Raw genomic sequence first — 19447 nt, forward strand, 5'->3', positions numbered from 1 at the left:
ACCAACCATATTCACAAACACCAAGCCGATTTAACAACATATAAACCATGCATACCACCAATTTCATCCAGAGTTTTTCCTTGAATATCCTTCACACTTCCCTTCTCCATGGCCATGAGCAACTTGGAGATCTTAGCCAGCTGAATTGTTGATTGGGGCAGTCGATAGTATTCTCTATGGACCCTAATGTCATGGCCGAGGAAATCGGCCAGCTGGTCTAGTTCATTATCTTTCAAGTTCATGACTTGGCTTATCGTGGCAATCTGTTTGCGAAGGTTAGTTGATCTGAGGTTCTGAGGATGTTCAGCTCCGCAAGCATCTGCAAACTGACCAAACTTCCCTCTGTAGTGACCATCACTACAAGGAATGGCGAAAAGGTACATATTGTTTTCAGATACCCCGCACTCTTTCCTCTTACTAACGAGGAGTGACAGGTTATCGGTCATATCAGAAGTCAGGATCACAGCCACCTTTCGTCCTTTTTTCCCCTTCAGTTCCACTCTGGCAAACTGTTGGCAAAGCCTTTTCTCAACTTCTGTAAGCCCAGAGCTGATGTCATCGTTTAGTTTGGACATGTCACGATCTTCAAAATTTTTGACAGTCATACGTGCTACTTCACCTTCCCTCCTCCTGTTGAACAAAATCACTTGACAAAGGATCACCTTTGCTAGTGCTGCATAAGTTCCTGCTGTTGGGTTATCACCTAGTTTCTCCCTAGCCGATTCCACTTGCTGACCAAGATATAACTGCAGCTTCTGAACATCTCTGGTCAGTGGAAGGCTGTCGACCTTGTTGTATTTTGCCTCACTCAGGTTTTATAAGGCTGAATGGGAAACTAATTCAGACTACTTTGTTTCATGAAGTGTGTGAAACCTCCTGATTGAATCGATCGCCTCTTGATCCTCTTCCGTGAGAGCACGACACATGATAATATCACTTATTTTTCTGAGAGAATGTCCAAGCTTCAGGGCCAAACTTGGGGCTTTGAATGTGCTGGTTTCAGTATCAAAACCTGAAACTCTCTTGACAGCATTAGTAAGAATAAAGAAGTTGGCTGGTTTTATTGCCTCTTCCATATTATGGATTCTTGTTGTGTGACGCAAAGTCACAAGTAATCTCCCAAGTTCCCTTACTTTCTGTCTTATATACTCATGCTTTGATCTGTCACTTCCATGCTTATTAAAAAGAGACTGAGCCAACTGCATAATATAATGATCATTCCTTATTGCACTAGACACATCATCCTTGTGCATCTTGCCCAGTACTGAGTAGAGTTCACTTGAAATTGGCTGAGACATTGTGGATTGAGTAGATGCTATACCAAAGACTCTATCTTTCAGCTTCTCTTCAGCATTATTCTCTGGTCTTAAAGCACATCTTTTCATATGCCGAGAAACTTCTTTTCTGGATATCATACCCTTACAGTATAAGCAGTACTCGTATGTCTCAGCGCTGCTGCTGCTCTTTTTTGAGATCCTTTTCACTTTAAGACAACCTGATCCTGTGGTTTTAACAGCAGAGTTGTGCTTGAAGTTACCAAGGTTTCGTAACCTTTCAAGATGAACTTTTCTGTCCTTTGATGATTTGGGTAACTGAAGCACCTGGGTGACTTCAGCATTTTCATTTACATGCGTCTCCAGATGACGTGCAAATTTTGTTTGAGCTTTTCCACACACAAAACAAAAATTGACTGTGCTTTTGATTAATTTTGTTGACTTGGTTGGGGATTCATTTTGGCTAATATCCACAGTACTCTTTTCGCTACATGCATCTTTTGTTTTCTGCTGGCATGACTCTGAGCTGTCTGGTTCTTGGTCGGGATGAAGATCATCAGTAGTTTCAAGATCATTCAAAATGTGCTCAAAGTTGTTCTTAACATCCATGGTCTGTTCTTTTTCAGCAAAAGTAACGCATAAATCAGGCATGCTAGCAGCATGGGAGTTTTTTGATGGTCCAGGTAACTCAATAGACAACTCTGTTCCTGAGCTTTCTGAATCTGATGCAGAATTTGGGATGTATTCTTCATCAGATGAGACATCACCCTGTTCGTAAATACAGCATAGATTAAATAACAGAAATAAACATGGGAAGGATAAATGCTAAATTGTTCACGTCACAGAGCTCGGGACGTAAACCAAAGTCTCTAGATGTCTTAAAAGTACTAAGAAATACCTCCTGATTTAAAGAAGAAAATGTGCAGCAGATATGTATTTTGTGCAAGTATTTTGATTCTGCTTGATCAATTTGCAATCTGTGATCGATTCAGTACTTTTTTGATATTTGTCCCATTTCTAATATCCAATTTATATTTTTTGAACAATGACATTAACAAAAAAAACAAACACAAAACAAAAAAACTAAGACACCAGCCCTAACCTGGTCCCAGAGCCCCTCCCACAATGACCCCCACAGATCAAAATTTGTAAAACCTTTGAGACTAGATTGTATGAAACTGTTTTTTTGTTGTTGTTTTTTTACAAAGGATTATAATAAAATCTAAGTAATATTTTTACAATGTGTTTATTTATTTCTGGCCTCTCTCACATAACTTCTACACTCTATCCAGTCCAAAATCTCTCTGCTTTCAATTCTCTATCTGAGACAACACTTACAAAACTGATTATCCTTATAATTTTGTGATGAAAGAAAAAGGAAGAGCAAGCAACATGTGGCAATCTTCACAAACTGCATCTACGTCAATATTAACTATATTATAATGAAGCCTGCGTAAATTCAACCTGGGAGACACACCTGCACATCGTCTCCATCATCATCATCATCATCTCAACTCCCTTCAGCTGCTCACTCCGGCGCAGCCAATCCGGAGCTCCCTCGCACCTACGCCTCCATTCAGCATCCGGGCATTTAAGCTCTTTCACCCACAGCTCTGCCTCTCAGCGTTTTCGCATCCCTCCACCACCCCTGCACCCCCATGCTTGCCCCCTGCCTCCATACCACCACCAGTGTCCAGACCCCGGGGGAAGACCTCCTACTTCAATCAGCAATGTTTTTATCAACAGTTTTCCCGCCGGGGTCTGACCGCCAAATATTTAATGTTCAATAAAGCATGTCTAATTCTTTCTCCGTATCTGAGTCTTTCCAGGTTGAATTTCACTGTACACTTACGTCGGACATATCCCAGTCTTCTGAAGATGTCTGGAGGCAGATCTTATGCCACACACAACGGCATTCTACAAATACAAAGAAACCACAGCATTAGACAACAACCAATGATTCATTAAGTTATAATTTAAAAAGTAGCGATCCCACACATCACAAATTATATTCACTAAGACCACTAAATATAAACAAGCATAAAGTGAATTTAAAACCAACGCATAATTCAGAATAAAAAGCAGATTTTTTTTTTAAGTTTAAGACACATTTTAAACTTATGAATATGATATACTGCATCATCCTAATAATCAATTTTTTTCATCAGATTTGAGATATAAAACATTGTTATTTTAAAAACAGACTAATTAGTAAACTATATATATATATATAGATATAGATATATAGATATATATATATAGATATAGATATAGATATATAGATATATATATAGATATAGATATATATATAGATATAGATATATATATAGATAAAAATATATAGATATAGATATATATATAGATATAGATATATATATAGATATAGATATATATATATATATATATATATATATATATATATATATATATATATATATAGATATAAAGGATATCTTATCTTAAATTGACCTGACCAAACTACTCATTATGGGCCACATAGGCCATGTTTCAGAATGCATTCTTGGCTCAAAGACTTCTGGCAGAATGATCTAATGAGAAACAGAAAAGCTAAAATGTTTATCCTACATTAATTAATAAGGATTGAGATGAAAAGGACTTCTACTAAAAAGTCATTGAAAATGTGTAGAGACACCATCAAGCATTTGTATTGCAAATTGCCTGATTGATCTATTGGAATAGGTCTGGATTAATCAGACCCAGTACCTTATTGGGCTTCCTATATTGACATTGTAAGAAGTTTGCAAGTTTGATGCAATGTTTACTCAAAGGGTTTATTATCATCAAACATCATCTTCCAAGTTTGTGTGTATATGTGTAATTACAGAATGACAAACAGACTTGAGGGCAGTTTACTTCATACATGTTGATACTCTCTTAAATATAATTAAACATTTGTGCATTTTGCTTTATCTTTATATAACAGATCAAATCAGGAACTGTGGTTTTTGCATTGTAACATCACAAATAAGCTAAATCAGCATTTTCAGTACGCATGCACGGCGCGGCCGGGTCAGAGTACACCACTACCCACGATGTAAAGGCTGAATTATACTTCTCCGTCAGATATAGGCTTGGTTCTTTTAATACATCCATGGATATAGGCCTACGGGGAAGTGCTGTGCCAGGGTTGCCAGACGTCAGTGGCCAAACCCCGCACGAGCGTCTCCGGGCACCACAGAGGCTGATGGCTCCGGATATGAGGCTTTGAAAGTGAAAGTTTATTTGCAGCTGTCGATTCATTGTACCAACCTTCTCTCAGCTCTAAGGGATCTGGAATTGTCATCTGACAACTGTCAGTCTCGATCTCGAGCAGAGACTTATATCCAAGGTAGCATAGCCTCCCGCTCCTGCTGTTTTGTTAAAACTATAGGGGCTTTTTGTAGTGAAAACGCCCAAGAGAGGGCCACGAGTTCTTTCTTTCTCTTCCCAGCAGCACTGTATCCCCGTTTCGTACCAAATTCTTTTAAAACATTGACTTTAGGACGCTCAAAATATTCAATATCGCTATCACACGCGGCCGTGTTTACTGTTTACGATGCACGCTGGGTAGTCGTGACCCTTGACCCGGACCGGCATGCCTTGCGCGCGGTGAGATGCTTATTTAGCTTATATGAGCTTGATGTTGAAAGAGTGAAACAAAGATTTAAAGTTGTAAAGTTCAACAGTCTAATCAACAAAGAGTAAGAGGGCAATATACATTATTACAGTATGCTCTCTGTTCTCTGCCACACTAAGCAGACAAACTCAAATGCATGATATGTGATAGTATCTGCCATTACACTGTGTATCATTGCAATGGTTTGAATTGATAAAACTTTGAAGTGATTTTTTTTTATTCTTTACATATGAAAATGTAGACCTGACTCATGGTAACTTATGGTATAGTGAAAAAATGCATTAATTAACACAAGATAAATAATACACTTACGCTTGCATCTTAGACCGTGCCATCTGATAGCTGTCAAAGGTGAATGGCATATCCCGCATTTGTCAAGTTTCACCGATTCAAATACCAGCCTATGAATTGTACACTGGAAAAAATTAAAAACATGAAATGAAACATAAAACATTGTTACCCAAATATTTTATGACGAATTAAAAATAATGTTTGACCGTTTTACATATTTTCTACCAATCCTTCAGGAGAGATGGAAAGGGTGATAGGAGTTACTTTTTAGATAAAATAGTGAAGCATATCTATTCAATTCCTGAGATTTGTGAGTTAGAGAGAGGGGAATCTATTTAGATGAAGCAAAAGTAAAATAAGAAGCTAAAGTGACTGTGAGTAAAAGGTGCATGTATATGTCTGACACAGAAAAACCCAAGGTTTTCAAGGACACTGTCCATCAGCCTCATAATGACATCTGAGCTCAAACTGATGCTTTCACTGTTTCACCTCCAGTGTGTGGCCACTCAGTAAAACACACTTGTTAAGGGGACACTGTGGTTAGAAAAGACCTCCTGTTCTAAATAGAGGACATTTCCACCACCGCTGCCAGATGTTTGCTAAAATACTCAAAATGGAGTTTCATGTAAACACCGTAACACTTCTAACCATTGGTCAATTTTAAAACAAAGGTCAAGTTCAACTCACCTCACAAGCAGAGTCATTAGGCACAGCTCTGGATGATTGTGGCACCTCTTTCGATTTGCTCTCTGTACAAGGGAACACAAGGAGATTCAGTGCTTGACTTTCGTTAAGTCAAAAAAACACATCTACGCATAACGCAATCAATTCACATCCCTGACTGTTACAATTCTACTCAAAATATCCATCAAGACACTATAGAATCATCAGAAATGTCCCAATACTGGCACATTTTTCATGCAGCAAACCTTCAGGCATGTCATGCATTGCCAGAAGTTAACAACATTTACTCAAAACTGACCACTGGTAAGTTCTTCTGAGAACGCTTGGGGTGACAACTCCTGATACTGGACACCAACTTCACCAATTAACTCTTTCAGAGAAGAAGTGCCACGCTGACCTCCAACAGAATGCACCTAAAAAGATGCAAAGATGAACAAGCATCAATGGTACAGTGTCCATCTGATCAAGAGGGACACTCTCAGTCAAACCTTAAAACACCCAAATGATGTTGAGAGGGAAATGCAATGTTAAATGATGACTACCTGTACTTACAATGATTTAAAGACTGTACATGCAGTATAATTGTAATCAATTGATAAACATGATCTTTATAAACCACACTATTTACCAAACTACACATTGATACAATCTTTAGTAAACAGATGAATCCATGCTAACCTCATGCTCAGAGTTGTCTGCTGTAGGTCTAGATGACTGACACTCTGCTCTTAATTCTCTGTCTGTAGAAGAGAACACAAGACATGGAGGCATAGTGCTTTGCAAGACCCCAGGGTTTAACAGGTAGTGCTTACTCAAGCAGGGACTCACCTGTGAATGAGTCTGTAGAGATCACATGGTGCTCCACGTCATGGGCAATAGGCTCTGCAACACACTGTTGACCAGAAGGGATGCTTGCGATCTTTAGCTGGGTATGAAAAGTAGAACAAATATTGTAAACATCTGGCAGCTACAGTGGAAATGTATTTAATCCACTACGAGTGGTCTTTTCTAACCAGTGTCCCCTCAACCCGTGTGTTTTTCTGAGTATGCCAAACACTGGAGATGAAACAGTGAAAGACTCAGTTTGAGCTCAGATGTCAGGACAGTGTTCTCACATACCTTGAGTTTGTCTGTGTCAGACACACACACATAGGTAAGCATTTTCTGTTTCACCTTCAGTTAAATACAGTTCTAACTCTCACCCTAACTGCAAGGAAACAGAGTGATTAACCCTTACCTAGTTAAGTGAAGCCAAAGTAAGACAATACTAAGAAGCTAAAGTGACTGTGAGTAAAAGGTGCATGTATATGTCTGACACAGAAAAACCCAAGGTTTTCAAGGACACTGTCCATCAGCCTCATAATGACATCTGAGCTCAAACTGATGCTTTCACTGTTTCACCTCCAGTGTGTGGCCACTCAGTAAAACACACTTGTGGAGGGGACACAAAACAGATAAGCTTGCAATCATCACTTGGGAAAGTCATACAAATTCAAGATTTAGTTAAACCAGATTGAATACCACCAAGAGGACATTTAAATATTGTGACTAGGGCTGAAACAACTAATCGATTAATCGACAACTAATCGATTATTGAAATAATCGTTAGTTGCAGCCCTAATTGTGACATCTAGATATGTAGGTTTTAAACAACAATTCATAGGGGGAAAATTTTTTTTTAAATGACCCACCTTTTTCCGCCAGGGCCATTCTTTCCCACCATAGTCATAAGTAATTTCACTTCCTGCCGCAATTTCCTTCAGTGCAAAAAGGCAGAGATGTGGCTTCCCTTCTGCTTCAATCAACTTCATTCTGCAATTTGGTGTCCTGTGTTCATCGTTTACTAGTCGCCCAAATGACCCATCTTCAAGTGCTCCATCAATACTGCAAATTTGGAAACATACATTAAACAAACATTTATAGTGACACGCCTATGAACTATACTATAATTTTTAAGCACCAACACAAACACAACATCCAATACAAGTTTAGTTGTTAAATGCATAGTTGATAAGTTAAAGAGGGTCCATCAGTCAAGGACGCGTTGCTTTCTGACTGAGATAAGTGTTTGCGCTTCTACTTGTGCTTAGAGCTTAAACGTGGTTTTGTTGTACTGTCGCGCTGACCTAGTAGGTGTGGGTGTGGCTGTTACTCTTCTCTTCTCTTCCTCCTCTTGCCCACTACCTGCTCTGTGCTGCTGCTTGTGCGTGGCCGCTGATTAGACCTTGTGCAATCTACAGCTAAGCGCAGCCTGGTGCGCACTGCTCCGCCAGGTGAGTTGAATTAGAGCAATCAAGGGCGGGCGTGCCTAGTAGACCTTAAAATGCATGCAGCAGTCATTTGACCCGAGTGCGACATACTGAGAGGACAGCAAACCAAGCACAATCCACTTTCCACTGTGAGGAAGCCTTTGAGTTAGACGGGCTGTCGGTAAGCTCGGACTCATATTTGCTGCTTATATGTTTGGGAACTATGGAAGCTCAATTGTGGAAATGTATTTATGCTTTGGGAAATAGTTACTGCATTTAAGTTTAAAAAATTATATTGATATTAAAATAAATGTTTAAGTTTGAATAAATTGTTTATGTAGATAGTGTTTCCCACACATTTATGTTAATTAATACTAAAAGTAATTACCCCAAATCCTTGGTTAAATCTTAAAACTAGTGTAAATATGTTTGGTTTAATTTAAGGAAAATAATTCTTTGTAAAAGAAAATCCTTGGTTAAAGTCTTTATTAAAATATTTGTAAACTCTAAAATGTATACTTTAAAAATGTAATTGTTACAGAAAGTGTAAAAAATGCAAGGTAGACCACAGTTTATTTCATCTTCGTTGTTTGAAATTACTCACCTCTGATTTAAAAACTAATGAATGTAAAACTAAAACTAGGATAAATGATAGTTTAGACAAAAGTGGCTTTACTGAAGTGTATATTTTTATTTCATTTGTCTTCTGTATAATGCATTTAATTTATCTGAATGATTAATGAAATGTTCTTTATTTTTTGTGTTGAAAGGTTTTTCACCTATCCATCAAGCCATCCATCTACCTACCTACCTATCCATCTACCTACCTCACAGACAGAGAACACTTGACATGTACTATTTTGGCATTGTACATATTATACAGTAGTTTTGGACGCAGTATAACAGTGCACGAGTCTCCGTGTCCACATGTGCCAAATGCGCACACACAGGGCCGCTCATTCAGCCCTGGCCATTTGAATTTTCTCTTATTATTTTCTCTATCTCTATATTATATTTTAAATCTTCACAGCAGCGTGAGCACACTGTCTTAGCTGTAAAATGTAGGCTTATATTATTACCCCTCTAACCCCGTACATTACGCCCGTGAGTGTGTATTAGAGAAGGCACACACAGGCTGAATACGGGGACTAACGGGCCCTCAGCATATGTGGGAGTCCCGTCAGTCCCCAGTACCGCGAGTTCCCGGGGACCACAGGGTCACCGGGAAATGACGGAGCCTTAGTAAGAATGAGATCCCGCTATTCCACGGGTCCGTCACTCCCCCTTCTATAGATTCTGGGGACTGACGGGGCCGGGTACTAGAGGTAAGGACTCGTTAAAGAGCAATATGAGATGTTTGCTTCAGAAATCCTGACCTTGCAATAGAAATGTAAACATTCAGTCATTTTGAATTTACCACAATGTCTTCTGCTTCCATATGAATTCAAACATGAAGACTGAACATGCGCTGGGGTACAGGTTACATCTGTGTTCAGCTTCAGTTGCATCAATAAGCTCCCCTTTATACTCGACCACAAAGTCTCCTTGTTTGAAATTGGCTAAAGTGAAGATGCCACGACCTGAAGACACAACCATATTAGAGACACAGGCGTGGCAGCACTGCAAATAATCAATTCATTAAATATGTATATCTGTAAATTGCAAGTATGCAATGTTGTGCTTTTTTTCAATTCTACATATATAATAAAGAAAACATGTCCAAGTGCAGAAAACATAAATAGCCAGGCTCGCTAATAACTAAATTATTATTAAAATACCTTTAACTTTAATTTATATTGATGTTTGTACAGGTCACCACTGGTGATGCGTAACCCCTCAGTCTAGCCTGCAGTGTGTCAAAGTCACTCACCTTTAACTGAATTAATAAATTTGATTTCTAACATTGAATTCTTGTCTCTTCTTGCAAGGATGTGATTAATGGCATCCTGAAGGGGAGTGGTTCTCCGTGACATGATTTGCTAAGGAAATTAAGATAAAAATGTAAACAACATCAAAACTTCAAGCCTTTATGCTTACAAGAGCATTAGTAAAGCCTGAATGAGAAGCACCCCCCATGTTAGCGTATTATTAGTTTAAGGTTATTTTAGTTTGGTGATGAGTGCTGGAGGGATTCTGGTTAACAGATAAATGGATGGGGGCGAGGCTGTATTTGTGCAGATTAACTTGACTGTGTTCCACCTGTGTTGATTAAGTCAAGTATCTGACATGCTCCACCCAATTTTTCTTATTTCACTAATAGCATGGATACTGAAACTGTTTCAATTGAGTTCTATGCTTTCATTACATTCACATAACAGACACAGACAAGGCTGATGTCTGAGTTGTTTTAACAGAAAGCATGCACTTGCAGATATTAAAGATACTTAAATGTCCTAATTTAACTAAAGCCTAACTCTGACTTAGCCTAAACCTGTCTGTCAAACTAAGCTTTAGATCTCTCAGGAATAATGTGCTTCATCAACACAACTATAAGAGAGCAAAACAAAAATAATGTTTTTTTGTTTGTTTTTTTACAATATTTTATAAACAAATGTGTGCAGAGTGACATCAATACTGTCTCAATTTAATTTCATAAATCTAAAAAAGTTTATTTGTATTTGCCTTCCAATGTTTCCTTGGTATTTGGGCAAAGATCATCTTTTAATATCTTAAATAATCATCTCAAAACAGAACAGGAGGAAAACAGCTCCAACTACCACAAAAAAGACAGGTGTGACAGGTGTGAGTACTACTGCTACTACAACTGCATCTACTACAACTACTACTACTCCTACCATTAGTACAATAGGTAGTAGTACTAGTAGTAGTTACTAGTTACAGAAGTAGTACTTATAGTAGTTGTAGTAGTAGCAGCCATTTTACATTAAACAAATGATCTTGTAGTGAAAAAGGTCTTCTTTCAAACTCAGTGAAACATCACACACTTGTGTAATTTCTTACCTTGAAACAAGTGATGAGATTAGGCCAGGGTAAAAAAAAAACAATCCCGGTGCTTGGGACAGTCCGGGAATCCCCGCCCCGCGTGTTGCTGTGACCTCCGTGAACCGTTCCGCGTGCTCCGGCCCGCTCCGCCGTCCTCACCTCGTCGTGGTCCGGTCCCCGCGGTGCGCTCTCCGCCGTCCGCTCGTCGTGGTCCGGTCCCCGCGGTGCGCTCTCCGCCGTATGCTTTCCACCGTACCTCGTCGTCGTTCCCTCACCTGCCGCCTCACCATGGCTGTGCCTACTCTGAAGCACTGTGTCTGTCAGAACGTCCGTCTTTTAAAAGTTTTATAATTACCTTCTTACCTTTTCTCCAAAGCGTGTCAAAACTCTGCCAAAATTGATGGATGAATAAGAAGCGCCCAATCAGTCAGTCTAAATGGGTAATGCTAAAATGTGCATGCGCAGCTTCCAATTTCGCGCGATGTGTATAATTTCCCGCGCTTGTGTGTGCGGCATGCGGGGACAACTCCAACCGACAGGGGGCAGTGGCGGACACACAAATATACAACATATGTCAAGTTTTTGGTTTACAAAGACTTTTGAGAAAAACACTTTTTGGGTATTAAAACATGCCCAGAAACTATTTTAAAAGGTCAATTTTATGAGGACAGCAAAATGTCCTCCTGTAACAGAGGGTCCTCATAGCTCTTTGATTTGTCTTGAAAATTGTCCTCCTAAAACGAAAAACAAACACACACACACACACACACACACAGGGAGAGAGAAGCAAGTTTCTATATCAGTCAAGCAGCCTGGGAGCTGCTAAATTTGAATCCACCAATCAGAGAGGCTGTGTACTTTTTCCCGCCAAAACAGGTGCACACACGCAGCACAGAGACAGGATTTTTGTAGTCTATTTCTCATAATGAGGATTCCCCTCAAACAAATGGCCATAATTTCCTAACTGTATTGGCCAGAACGGTCATTCTTACACCGTTTTGTTTAGAAGAGATTGGGGAATCTTCAAGTGTTGACAATTTATCATTAAAATATGAATTTTTAGAGATATATGACATGGTTGACTTCTTGACTTAGAAGCCACGAATTCCCCAATATGCAAATTTGAATGCCTCAGCCCACATATATGATTGGCTGGCTGGGAAGCCGTGCAGGCCCTGATTTGTGGATTTGAATTCCTCAGCCCTCAGATATGATTGGCTGGCTTAGAAGCCATGAAGGCCCCAATATGCAAATTTGAATGCCTCAGCCCACATATATGATTGGCTGGGAAGCCTGATTTGAAAATTTGAATGACTCAGTCCTCACAGAGGATTGGCTGCCTGGGGACCTGGCAGAAATATATAGAAATAGTATGATTAAGCATAAATACTACATTTAGTAGAAATACTATGTTTTAGCACAAATACTATAAAAAGAAGAAATACTATAATTTAGCAGAAATACTATATTAAGCACAAATCCTATAAAAAGCAGAAATACTATATTAAGCAATATAAATATCCTATAAAAATCCTATAAAAAGCAAAAATACTGTACTATGATTTGGTAGAAAAATTATAATTAATCAGAAATACTATATTTGGCACAAATCTTATAAAATAGCAGAAATAGTATGATTTAGCACAATAGTAATAACTTAAACAGAAAAATTGGAAAAGCAAAATGGACAGCTGAAAAAATGCTGAACATGCTGAGGGTCCCTCAAATATACTTGCTAAATGAAAAAAATCAGCAAAAAAATATATAACAGCCACACAATCACAAAAAATTGTCACATAAGGAAACACACATGCACAGAGAGACACACACACAAGATCCAATTCAGTCAACCAGTCTAAATATATTGAATTTGAATCTTACAATGAGATCATCCCATAAAAAGGCTTTCTCTCTCTCTCTCTCTCTCTCTGTAGCACACACACACACACACACACACACACACACAGGGAGAGAGAAGCAAGTTTTCAGTCAAGCAGCCTGGGAGCTGCTGAATTTGAATCCACCAATCAGAGAGCCTGTGCACTTTTTCCCGCCAAAACAGGTGCACGCAGCACAGAGAGACACAGGATTTTTGCAGTCTATTTCTCATAATGACGACTCCCCTCAAACAAATGACCATAATTTCCTAACCGTAGGGGCTAGAACGGTCATTCTTACACCGTTTTGTTCAGAAGAGATGGGGGAATCTTCAAGTGTTGACAATTTATCATTAAAATATGAATTATTAAAGATATTTGACTTGTAATGCACCATAACTGAGTAGAGCCGAAGCAAAAACTGCCTTGACCTGCCCTCAAACAACGCTTTGTAACTCGAAATCTATTTGGAGTATCGATATCATTCTTTCACCGTAAGAGACAGCAGGCTTTGGTGAACAGTCATGGAAATTTTCAGGTCTCTGTGGAAATCCAAAAAAAAGATATGACGAGAGAAAAAAGTGGTTCATTTCCAGAGTTTGAAATCTGAAGAAATCTGAGCGAAGGACGAATTTCCTACCCTCAAACAAGTCCAACTCATCTCAGAACGGTAATAGGTGAGAAAAAAAATTCTTGAATTGTGAGCGTCAGGAGTGTCTGAAGATATACGGGGACAAGCCTCATGTTTGAACTTCGATTCGTTAAGGAGATATGACGATTCGAATATGCCTCTCATTACAGAAATCAAGCGGTGATTTTGAACAAACTCTCCATTGACTTTCTATGGAGAGTTTTGAGACCTTGTGTTGGTCTGAGGAGATTTGCCAAAATTTTATAAATCCCACAACAATGATAGTGACATTTTCTGAAAGCCAGCAAAAATACCTACGTTTTGATGTATAATTTGTGGAAGTTGAGTGAAAATTGAGCAAGTAGCAAGAAGTTGTTCGGACATGAAGAGAAGACTGCGAAACCTTCAGTGGCACACTGGAAGCCAAGAGCATAGCAACCATAACAACGCATGTATTTTGTGAAAAATCAAAAAGATGAAACTCAAAACTTGAAGAGGGATAAGATGAAAACGGTAACAGATATGAAAAAGCTGAATCATACATGAATAGCCCAATAATTTGTGAACATTTTAAAATTTGAATGGTTGTTCTAGGCGAAAGTATGAGGAAGTAGTTAAGTTTCAAAAACGAGCAAGTTTTAGCAGAATTGCGGAAGTTTCCCATTCATTTCAATGGGACAAATTAAAGGAAAAAAGCTTAATATTTTAAAAAGTATAATAGTAATAAATAGCAAAAATCATAGCAGAAATAGCAGAATAGTTTAAAATTTGGTGAAAATAGCACAAAAACTGTGGAAGTAGTTAATCGGCGAAATACGGAGCAACTAGAAGAATAATAATAAAGTATAAAGTATAAAGAATAAAGAGAAACAGGAACTCAATAGTGTGGATGCCTTAAAGCATCCACACAATAAAAGATTGAAAATAAATAGATAATAAATGACCGTAAAAATTCAAAAAAAGAAACAAGACATAAAGAGTCACTAAATAAAGGGTACCATATAATGGGGAGTGACCAGAAGTGCTGTCTCAGGGTCTCCTGGGGGCGAAACGGTCGCTCTTCAGGGTAAGAAAGAGGAGGACTGAGACGGGGAAGGGGAATGGGGGACTACGCATGACGTGCGGTGGCCCGTGCATTTCCAGTGGCCCTCTATCCAACCACCCAGTCGTCGGATGAGGTGGGGAGGGATCACTGTGTTCTCTTTCATAAACCCTAACCCTTCCAAAACAGAGCTACCTAGATCACTTAAATTACACAATTGAAAGCATGAAAGCATATGTGTATTGTTTGTGTATTTATACACAAGCATTCATATATAGTCAAATAAAATTTTAAAAAAAGTTCATTTACCTGTTATTACCACACACCAAATCCGGTCGTTGGTACTTGCTGGCTTGTGTAGCCACGAGGTAACAAAAGTTCAACACTGCCCCTAGCATCCTGGAGCACTTCTGTTGTCTTTTGTACGTGTTTTGAGTTTTTATGTGCTTCGGAGTTTGTACGTGTTTTGGAGTTTGTACGTGTTTTGGAGTTTGTACATGTTTTTACGTGTTTTGGAGTTTGTACGTGTTTTGGAGTTTGTACGTGTTTTACGTGTTTTGGAGTTTGTACGTGTTTTGGAGTTTGTACATGTTTTTACGTGTTTTGGAGTTTGTACGTGCTTCAGGGTTCGGACGTGATTTGAAGTTTGTACGTGCTTTGTCTCTAGGGGCCACCGTAAATATACTTTTATTTATTCACGCCACATAAAATGTAATAAATAAATCATATAATACAAAAACCTACTACTCACAGTTCAACTTTTAACTATTTAAATTTTCATCTTTTTCCTTTTAAACCAATTTAAAGTGAAACAACACAAAACACTGCAAATCACAACACAATTAAATATAAATTATAATATGAAAACAAAAAGAAGATGCACATTCTCTGTCATATGGACCTGTATGTATAAACTTTCTGAATCCTTTATCATCTGCAACTGAAAATAGTTGTGGATGATTACTATACCTTTCTAATGTGACTTTGTTGTCCCTGGCTCTCTTTCTCTGTCTCTCCCTCCTGCTCTGTTCCTGTGCTACTGAGTGCAACTACCGCCCCTCTTCCCAGCATAAAGCACAAGGCTGGCATGCTGAGTGAAGCCGCAAAAAGTGTGAGAGAGAGGGTGAGAGAAAGGGGAAAAAAAACCCACGGCTCGCGATAAGGAGCCGGCTCGCGTCGTTCACGTCAAAGACCCGGCTCTAAGAGCCATTTCGTTAGCGACCGACCCATCACTAGTAGCCGGCGCTAGCCGCAACCTGAATTCCCCTTCCACTGTTTATTAGCTCCTGCGTCACAGTGCTGACAGGTAAAAGCCTATGCTTGGAACCCAAGATATTTTTTTTTCTTTGCCTTGTACTATCGTACAGGGCAGTAAAGAAACTCGCCAGGACAAATTCTTTATTGCCCTGTACAATACAAATTGTGCCTGCAGCACACCCATTGAGTACCACTGTGTTGCTCAAATATCCTTTCTGTTTTCTCAGATATGCATTGAGATGGCCGAACCTGGTGGATTAACACAGGTGATGGAGAGGACTATTTATCTGCTTGGTAAGTGTGTCCCACAATCAGAAGTGAGAAAAAGAGGAAATTTATTTTACACTGTGTTTTTTCATTTTCTTTAAAGTGTCTTCATGTCTGTCTGACCTTGTGCTTTTTTCTCTCCTCTTCATAGGAGTAAAGCTGGACGTATTGAGTCGTGAGTATCTTTCTTTTTCAGGTTTAGTGGCAGAGTCAAATATACCATACACTCCTCAAGGTCGTCTATAGTAAACAGTTCCCAAAGATGCAAAAAGAGAAGAATGTGATTTAGATATAAGCAACTCTAGATTAGGAATTTGAAATGGAATTTCTTATTTCACATTAACATTTTGTGACAACAAACCTCTTTTCGTGGTAACCTGCTGGCATCTTTGCTTTTAAATTCAGTTTGAAGAGCCTGAAACAGCATCTGCAAGACTCTGGTGACTAACCTCAAAATGAAAACCAAGAAGACCGCAGAATGGACTGATGCAGTGACCAAAGGTGACTGCCAGGCGGAGAGCCAGAGGACCGAGGAGGAAGCAGTGACCCAGCCCGATGCTGCAGCCGCCCCTGCTGGACAGCAGCCAGAGCCCAAGTCTCCTGATGACGAGACACAGGAGGGAGAGGAGAATGATGGATGGAGCATGGCCGACATTAAAGGTACAATGAGCTGCTTTAAATCAGCAAAATACACCGCTCTGACAGCGAAAACACAGTAAACTGAATATAAAAAGAAAAGTTGTGATATTTTATGGCTCTGATCTCATATTTGTGCTCCTCACTGTGCTACAGACATTCAGCCTGGTGGCAGTAATATATTTTACATGTGTGGTGTTTAAAAAATGCTCCGTTGGTGCGATGACTATATCCCACACCATCACCAGCCTGAAATTTTGATACAAGGCAGGATGGATCCAAGATTTCTGACCCTACCATCCTAATGTCACAGCAGAAACTGAGATTCAACAGACCAGGCAGCGTTTTTATTTTACAGCGTTGCTGAGCCTGTGTGAATTGTACCCTAAGTTTTGCGTTCTTAGTTTAGAGAAGTCGAACCCAGTGTGGTCTTCTGCTGCTGTAGCTCATCTGCTTCAGTGTTGGATGTGCTGTGCGTTCAGAGATACTCTTGTGCATTGTAATAAGTGGTTGTTTGGCTTGCTCTGGCCTTCCGATCAGCGTGAAGCAGTTATTTCATTCTCCTCTAAACTCAAAAATGCATTTCCTCCAGGGAACTGCCACTCACTGGATATTTTCTGTTTCGGACGATTTTATGTAAACCCTAGAGATGCTTCTGTGGGGAAATCCCAGCAGATCAGCAGTCTTTGAAATGCTAAGATCAGCAAACATGCCACGTTTGAGTGACTTAAATTATTTTTCTTCTTCATTCTGATGCTCAGTTTGAATTTCAGCAGGTCATCTGACCATGTCTACATACCTAAATCACTAAGTTGCTGCCATGTGATTGGCTGATTAGAGAGTTACATTAATGAGCAGTCAAACAGGTGTACCTAATAAAGTGGCCGATGAATGTTTCAGCTTTTCAAGTAAATCGAAATCATTTGTTCAATTATTGAGTTATAATTTAATGTTTGAATATTTTATAAACCCAGTGGCTCCTGTAGCAGATTTGTTGATGATTAACGTGTCGCTCTTTTCATTTTCAGTTGTGGGTAAACGCAGGAGGGAGCTTGTCGGACCTGAGGCAAAGCGATCTCGCTCTCAGTCTCCGTGTGTTGTAGCAGATTTCAGACTGCCTCAGTTCAACCCTAACAGCCCCATCGGTCAGACGCACACACTCTAAGTTCAAATTTGTTGTTAATACTTGTCTAATCTCCCTGTTTCTGCTTCTCTGCAGGTCAGGAGTTTGTGGTCCCTAAATCAGGATTTTTCTGTAACATCTGCTCTGTTTTCTGCCTGAATGAGAAGACCGCCAAGGAAGTCCACTGCTGCAGCCAGAAACACTACGACAACCTGCAGGTACGCACGCACATACATATACACGATTCAGCACACAAAATCACACTGTTGGCCTAACGATGTTTGTTTTCTCACTTTTCTGTTTTTTAGAAATATTATGAGGAACGTCGACAAAGAGCTACAAAAACTTTGTCTCAGACGTCTCCAGGCTCCGTTTCTGACTGATGGACCTGATCTACTGTATTTTTAACACATAACTGTGGAGAATGTGTATATATATGTATATGTGTGTATGTGTGTGTCCTGGATGACTGCGTATATGTTTGCGGTTTTGTGATTTGTTTCTTATTTCCTGTTTTACTTTGAAAGTTCATGTCTCATGTCAGTGTGTTCAGTTTTACCTCTCCGCTGTCTCGTTAGCCTAATTTCTCCCAGCTGTGTCTCCTGTTGCCCATTCCCTAATTACTCCCCTGTGTATTTAAGCCCTGTGTTTTCCTGTGCTCCCTGTCGCGTCGTACCTTCAACCTGCTGTGTGTTTGTAATGTCCAGTCCTCCAGCACCTCGGTTTAGAGTTTTGTTTTCCTTTTGTAAGTTTTATTTTGTCAATCGTGCTTCCAGCAATAAAACTGCGTTTTCAGTTTATTCCCGTCTCCAAGAGTCCTGCATTTTTGGGTCCACCACTTCTTCTTGCCTGCCACACAGCCAACCATGACAACAGCAGAATCTAGTATAACATGGAAACACCTACCTGAAACACTTGAGTAAATGTTCCCACTACTATCTGCACTCCTGAAGATATTTATACTAGTGAGAGAACTCTGAGCTCCTCCGCTTCATGTGAGATTCACTTTCTACTGTTTCTTTTCTTTCTTTTTTAAATCCCTTTCCATTGCATTAATGTCTTGAAATACCAGGAAACCAAGCATCTGCCTCTGGAGACTTTTGACTCAAAAGGCAATAAAAACCAAAACAAATGTAAAAAAGTAAAAAAAAAAAATGAATACAGGAAAAATTACATTTTCACAAATGTCAAAACATTTTTTTAATTAAAATTCCTCTTTTTTTCCTATTAAAAAGTTGTAAAAATGAGTCCAAGGCCATGATGCCATAGCAGAGGATGTACTTCCTGAGGGAGCTGAAGAAATTCAACCTGCCAACACGGATGATGATGCAATTCTACACTGCAATCATCGAGTCCATCCTCACCTCCTGCATCACCGTGTGGTACGCTGGAGCCACTATCAGGGACAGTGGCGGTCCTAGCCTGTTTGGCGCCACGGGCGAACACTCTCTCTGCCCAATGGTGTGCTTGGTTATCCTTTCATGAGTTATTTACAAGTTTCTCTTTGTTTACAGCCATTGACATGTCGAAGAGGTT

At 39.4% G+C, this 19447-nt stretch overlaps 3 protein-coding genes across 3 annotated transcripts in view; 1 reads left to right on the forward strand and 2 right to left on the reverse strand.

Moving 5' to 3' along the window:
- Positions 1-878, reverse strand: part of LOC146391951 (uncharacterized) — a 1216-nt gene extending 338 nt beyond the window's left edge. The window contains exon 1 of the mRNA XM_084939299.1: positions 56-878. Coding sequence (XP_084795425.1) covers positions 56-605 — 550 coding nt within the window. The 5' untranslated portion in view covers positions 606-878. The remainder of the gene's footprint in view (positions 1-55) is intronic.
- Positions 611-9639, reverse strand: LOC146391952 (uncharacterized). The gene is made up of 10 exons (XM_084944453.1): positions 9553-9639; positions 7578-7770; positions 6715-6811; positions 6565-6626; positions 6185-6299; positions 5890-5951; positions 5224-5326; positions 3127-3191; positions 1418-2042; positions 611-630 (listed from the first exon to the last, which is right to left on the reverse strand). Exons 1-10 carry the CDS (start codon positions 9585-9587, stop codon positions 611-613), a joined length of 1377 nt encoding a protein of 458 aa, XP_084800579.1. The 5' UTR covers positions 9588-9639.
- Positions 9640-16607: 6968 nt separating this feature from the next.
- Positions 16608-18693, forward strand: LOC146391953 (uncharacterized). Its single transcript, XM_084939312.1, has 4 exons — positions 16608-16812; positions 17817-17933; positions 18008-18129; positions 18220-18693. The coding sequence occupies exons 1-4, from the start codon at positions 16608-16610 to the stop codon at positions 18292-18294; spliced, it is 519 nt and encodes a 172-aa protein (XP_084795438.1). The 3' UTR covers positions 18295-18693.
- Positions 18694-19447: the final 754 nt, after the last annotated feature.

The sequence above is a fragment of the Perissodus microlepis genome, chromosome 2 (assembly GCF_051167445.1).
Source record: "Perissodus microlepis isolate ML-2025 ecotype Zambia chromosome 2, ASM5116744v1, whole genome shotgun sequence".
In the NCBI taxonomy this organism is placed as follows: domain Eukaryota; kingdom Metazoa; phylum Chordata; class Actinopteri; order Cichliformes; family Cichlidae; genus Perissodus; species Perissodus microlepis.

What these genes read in the sequence shown, in the direction of transcription:
- LOC146391952 (XM_084944453.1), bottom strand. Translation starts at nt 9,587, where the DNA reads ATGTTTGAATTCATATGGAAGCAGAAGACATTGTG. An exon ending in TGGAAGCAGAAGACATTGTG is followed by an intron (nt 7,771 to 9,552) that starts GTAAATTCAAAA and finishes CCAAATTTGCAG; the next exon opens with TATTGATGGAGCACTTGAAG. An exon ending in CTCTACAGACTCATTCACAG is followed by an intron (nt 6,627 to 6,714) that starts GTGAGTCCCTGC and finishes TCTCTTCTACAG; the next exon opens with ACAGAGAATTAAGAGCAGAG.
- LOC146391953 (XM_084939312.1), top strand. Translation starts at nt 16,608, where the DNA reads ATGAAAACCAAGAAGACCGCAGAATGGACTGATGCAGTGACCAAAGGT. An exon ending in CAACCCTAACAGCCCCATCG is followed by an intron (nt 17,934 to 18,007) that starts GTCAGACGCACA and finishes GCTTCTCTGCAG; the next exon opens with GTCAGGAGTTTGTGGTCCCT. An exon ending in AACACTACGACAACCTGCAG is followed by an intron (nt 18,130 to 18,219) that starts GTACGCACGCAC and finishes TCTGTTTTTTAG; the next exon opens with AAATATTATGAGGAACGTCG.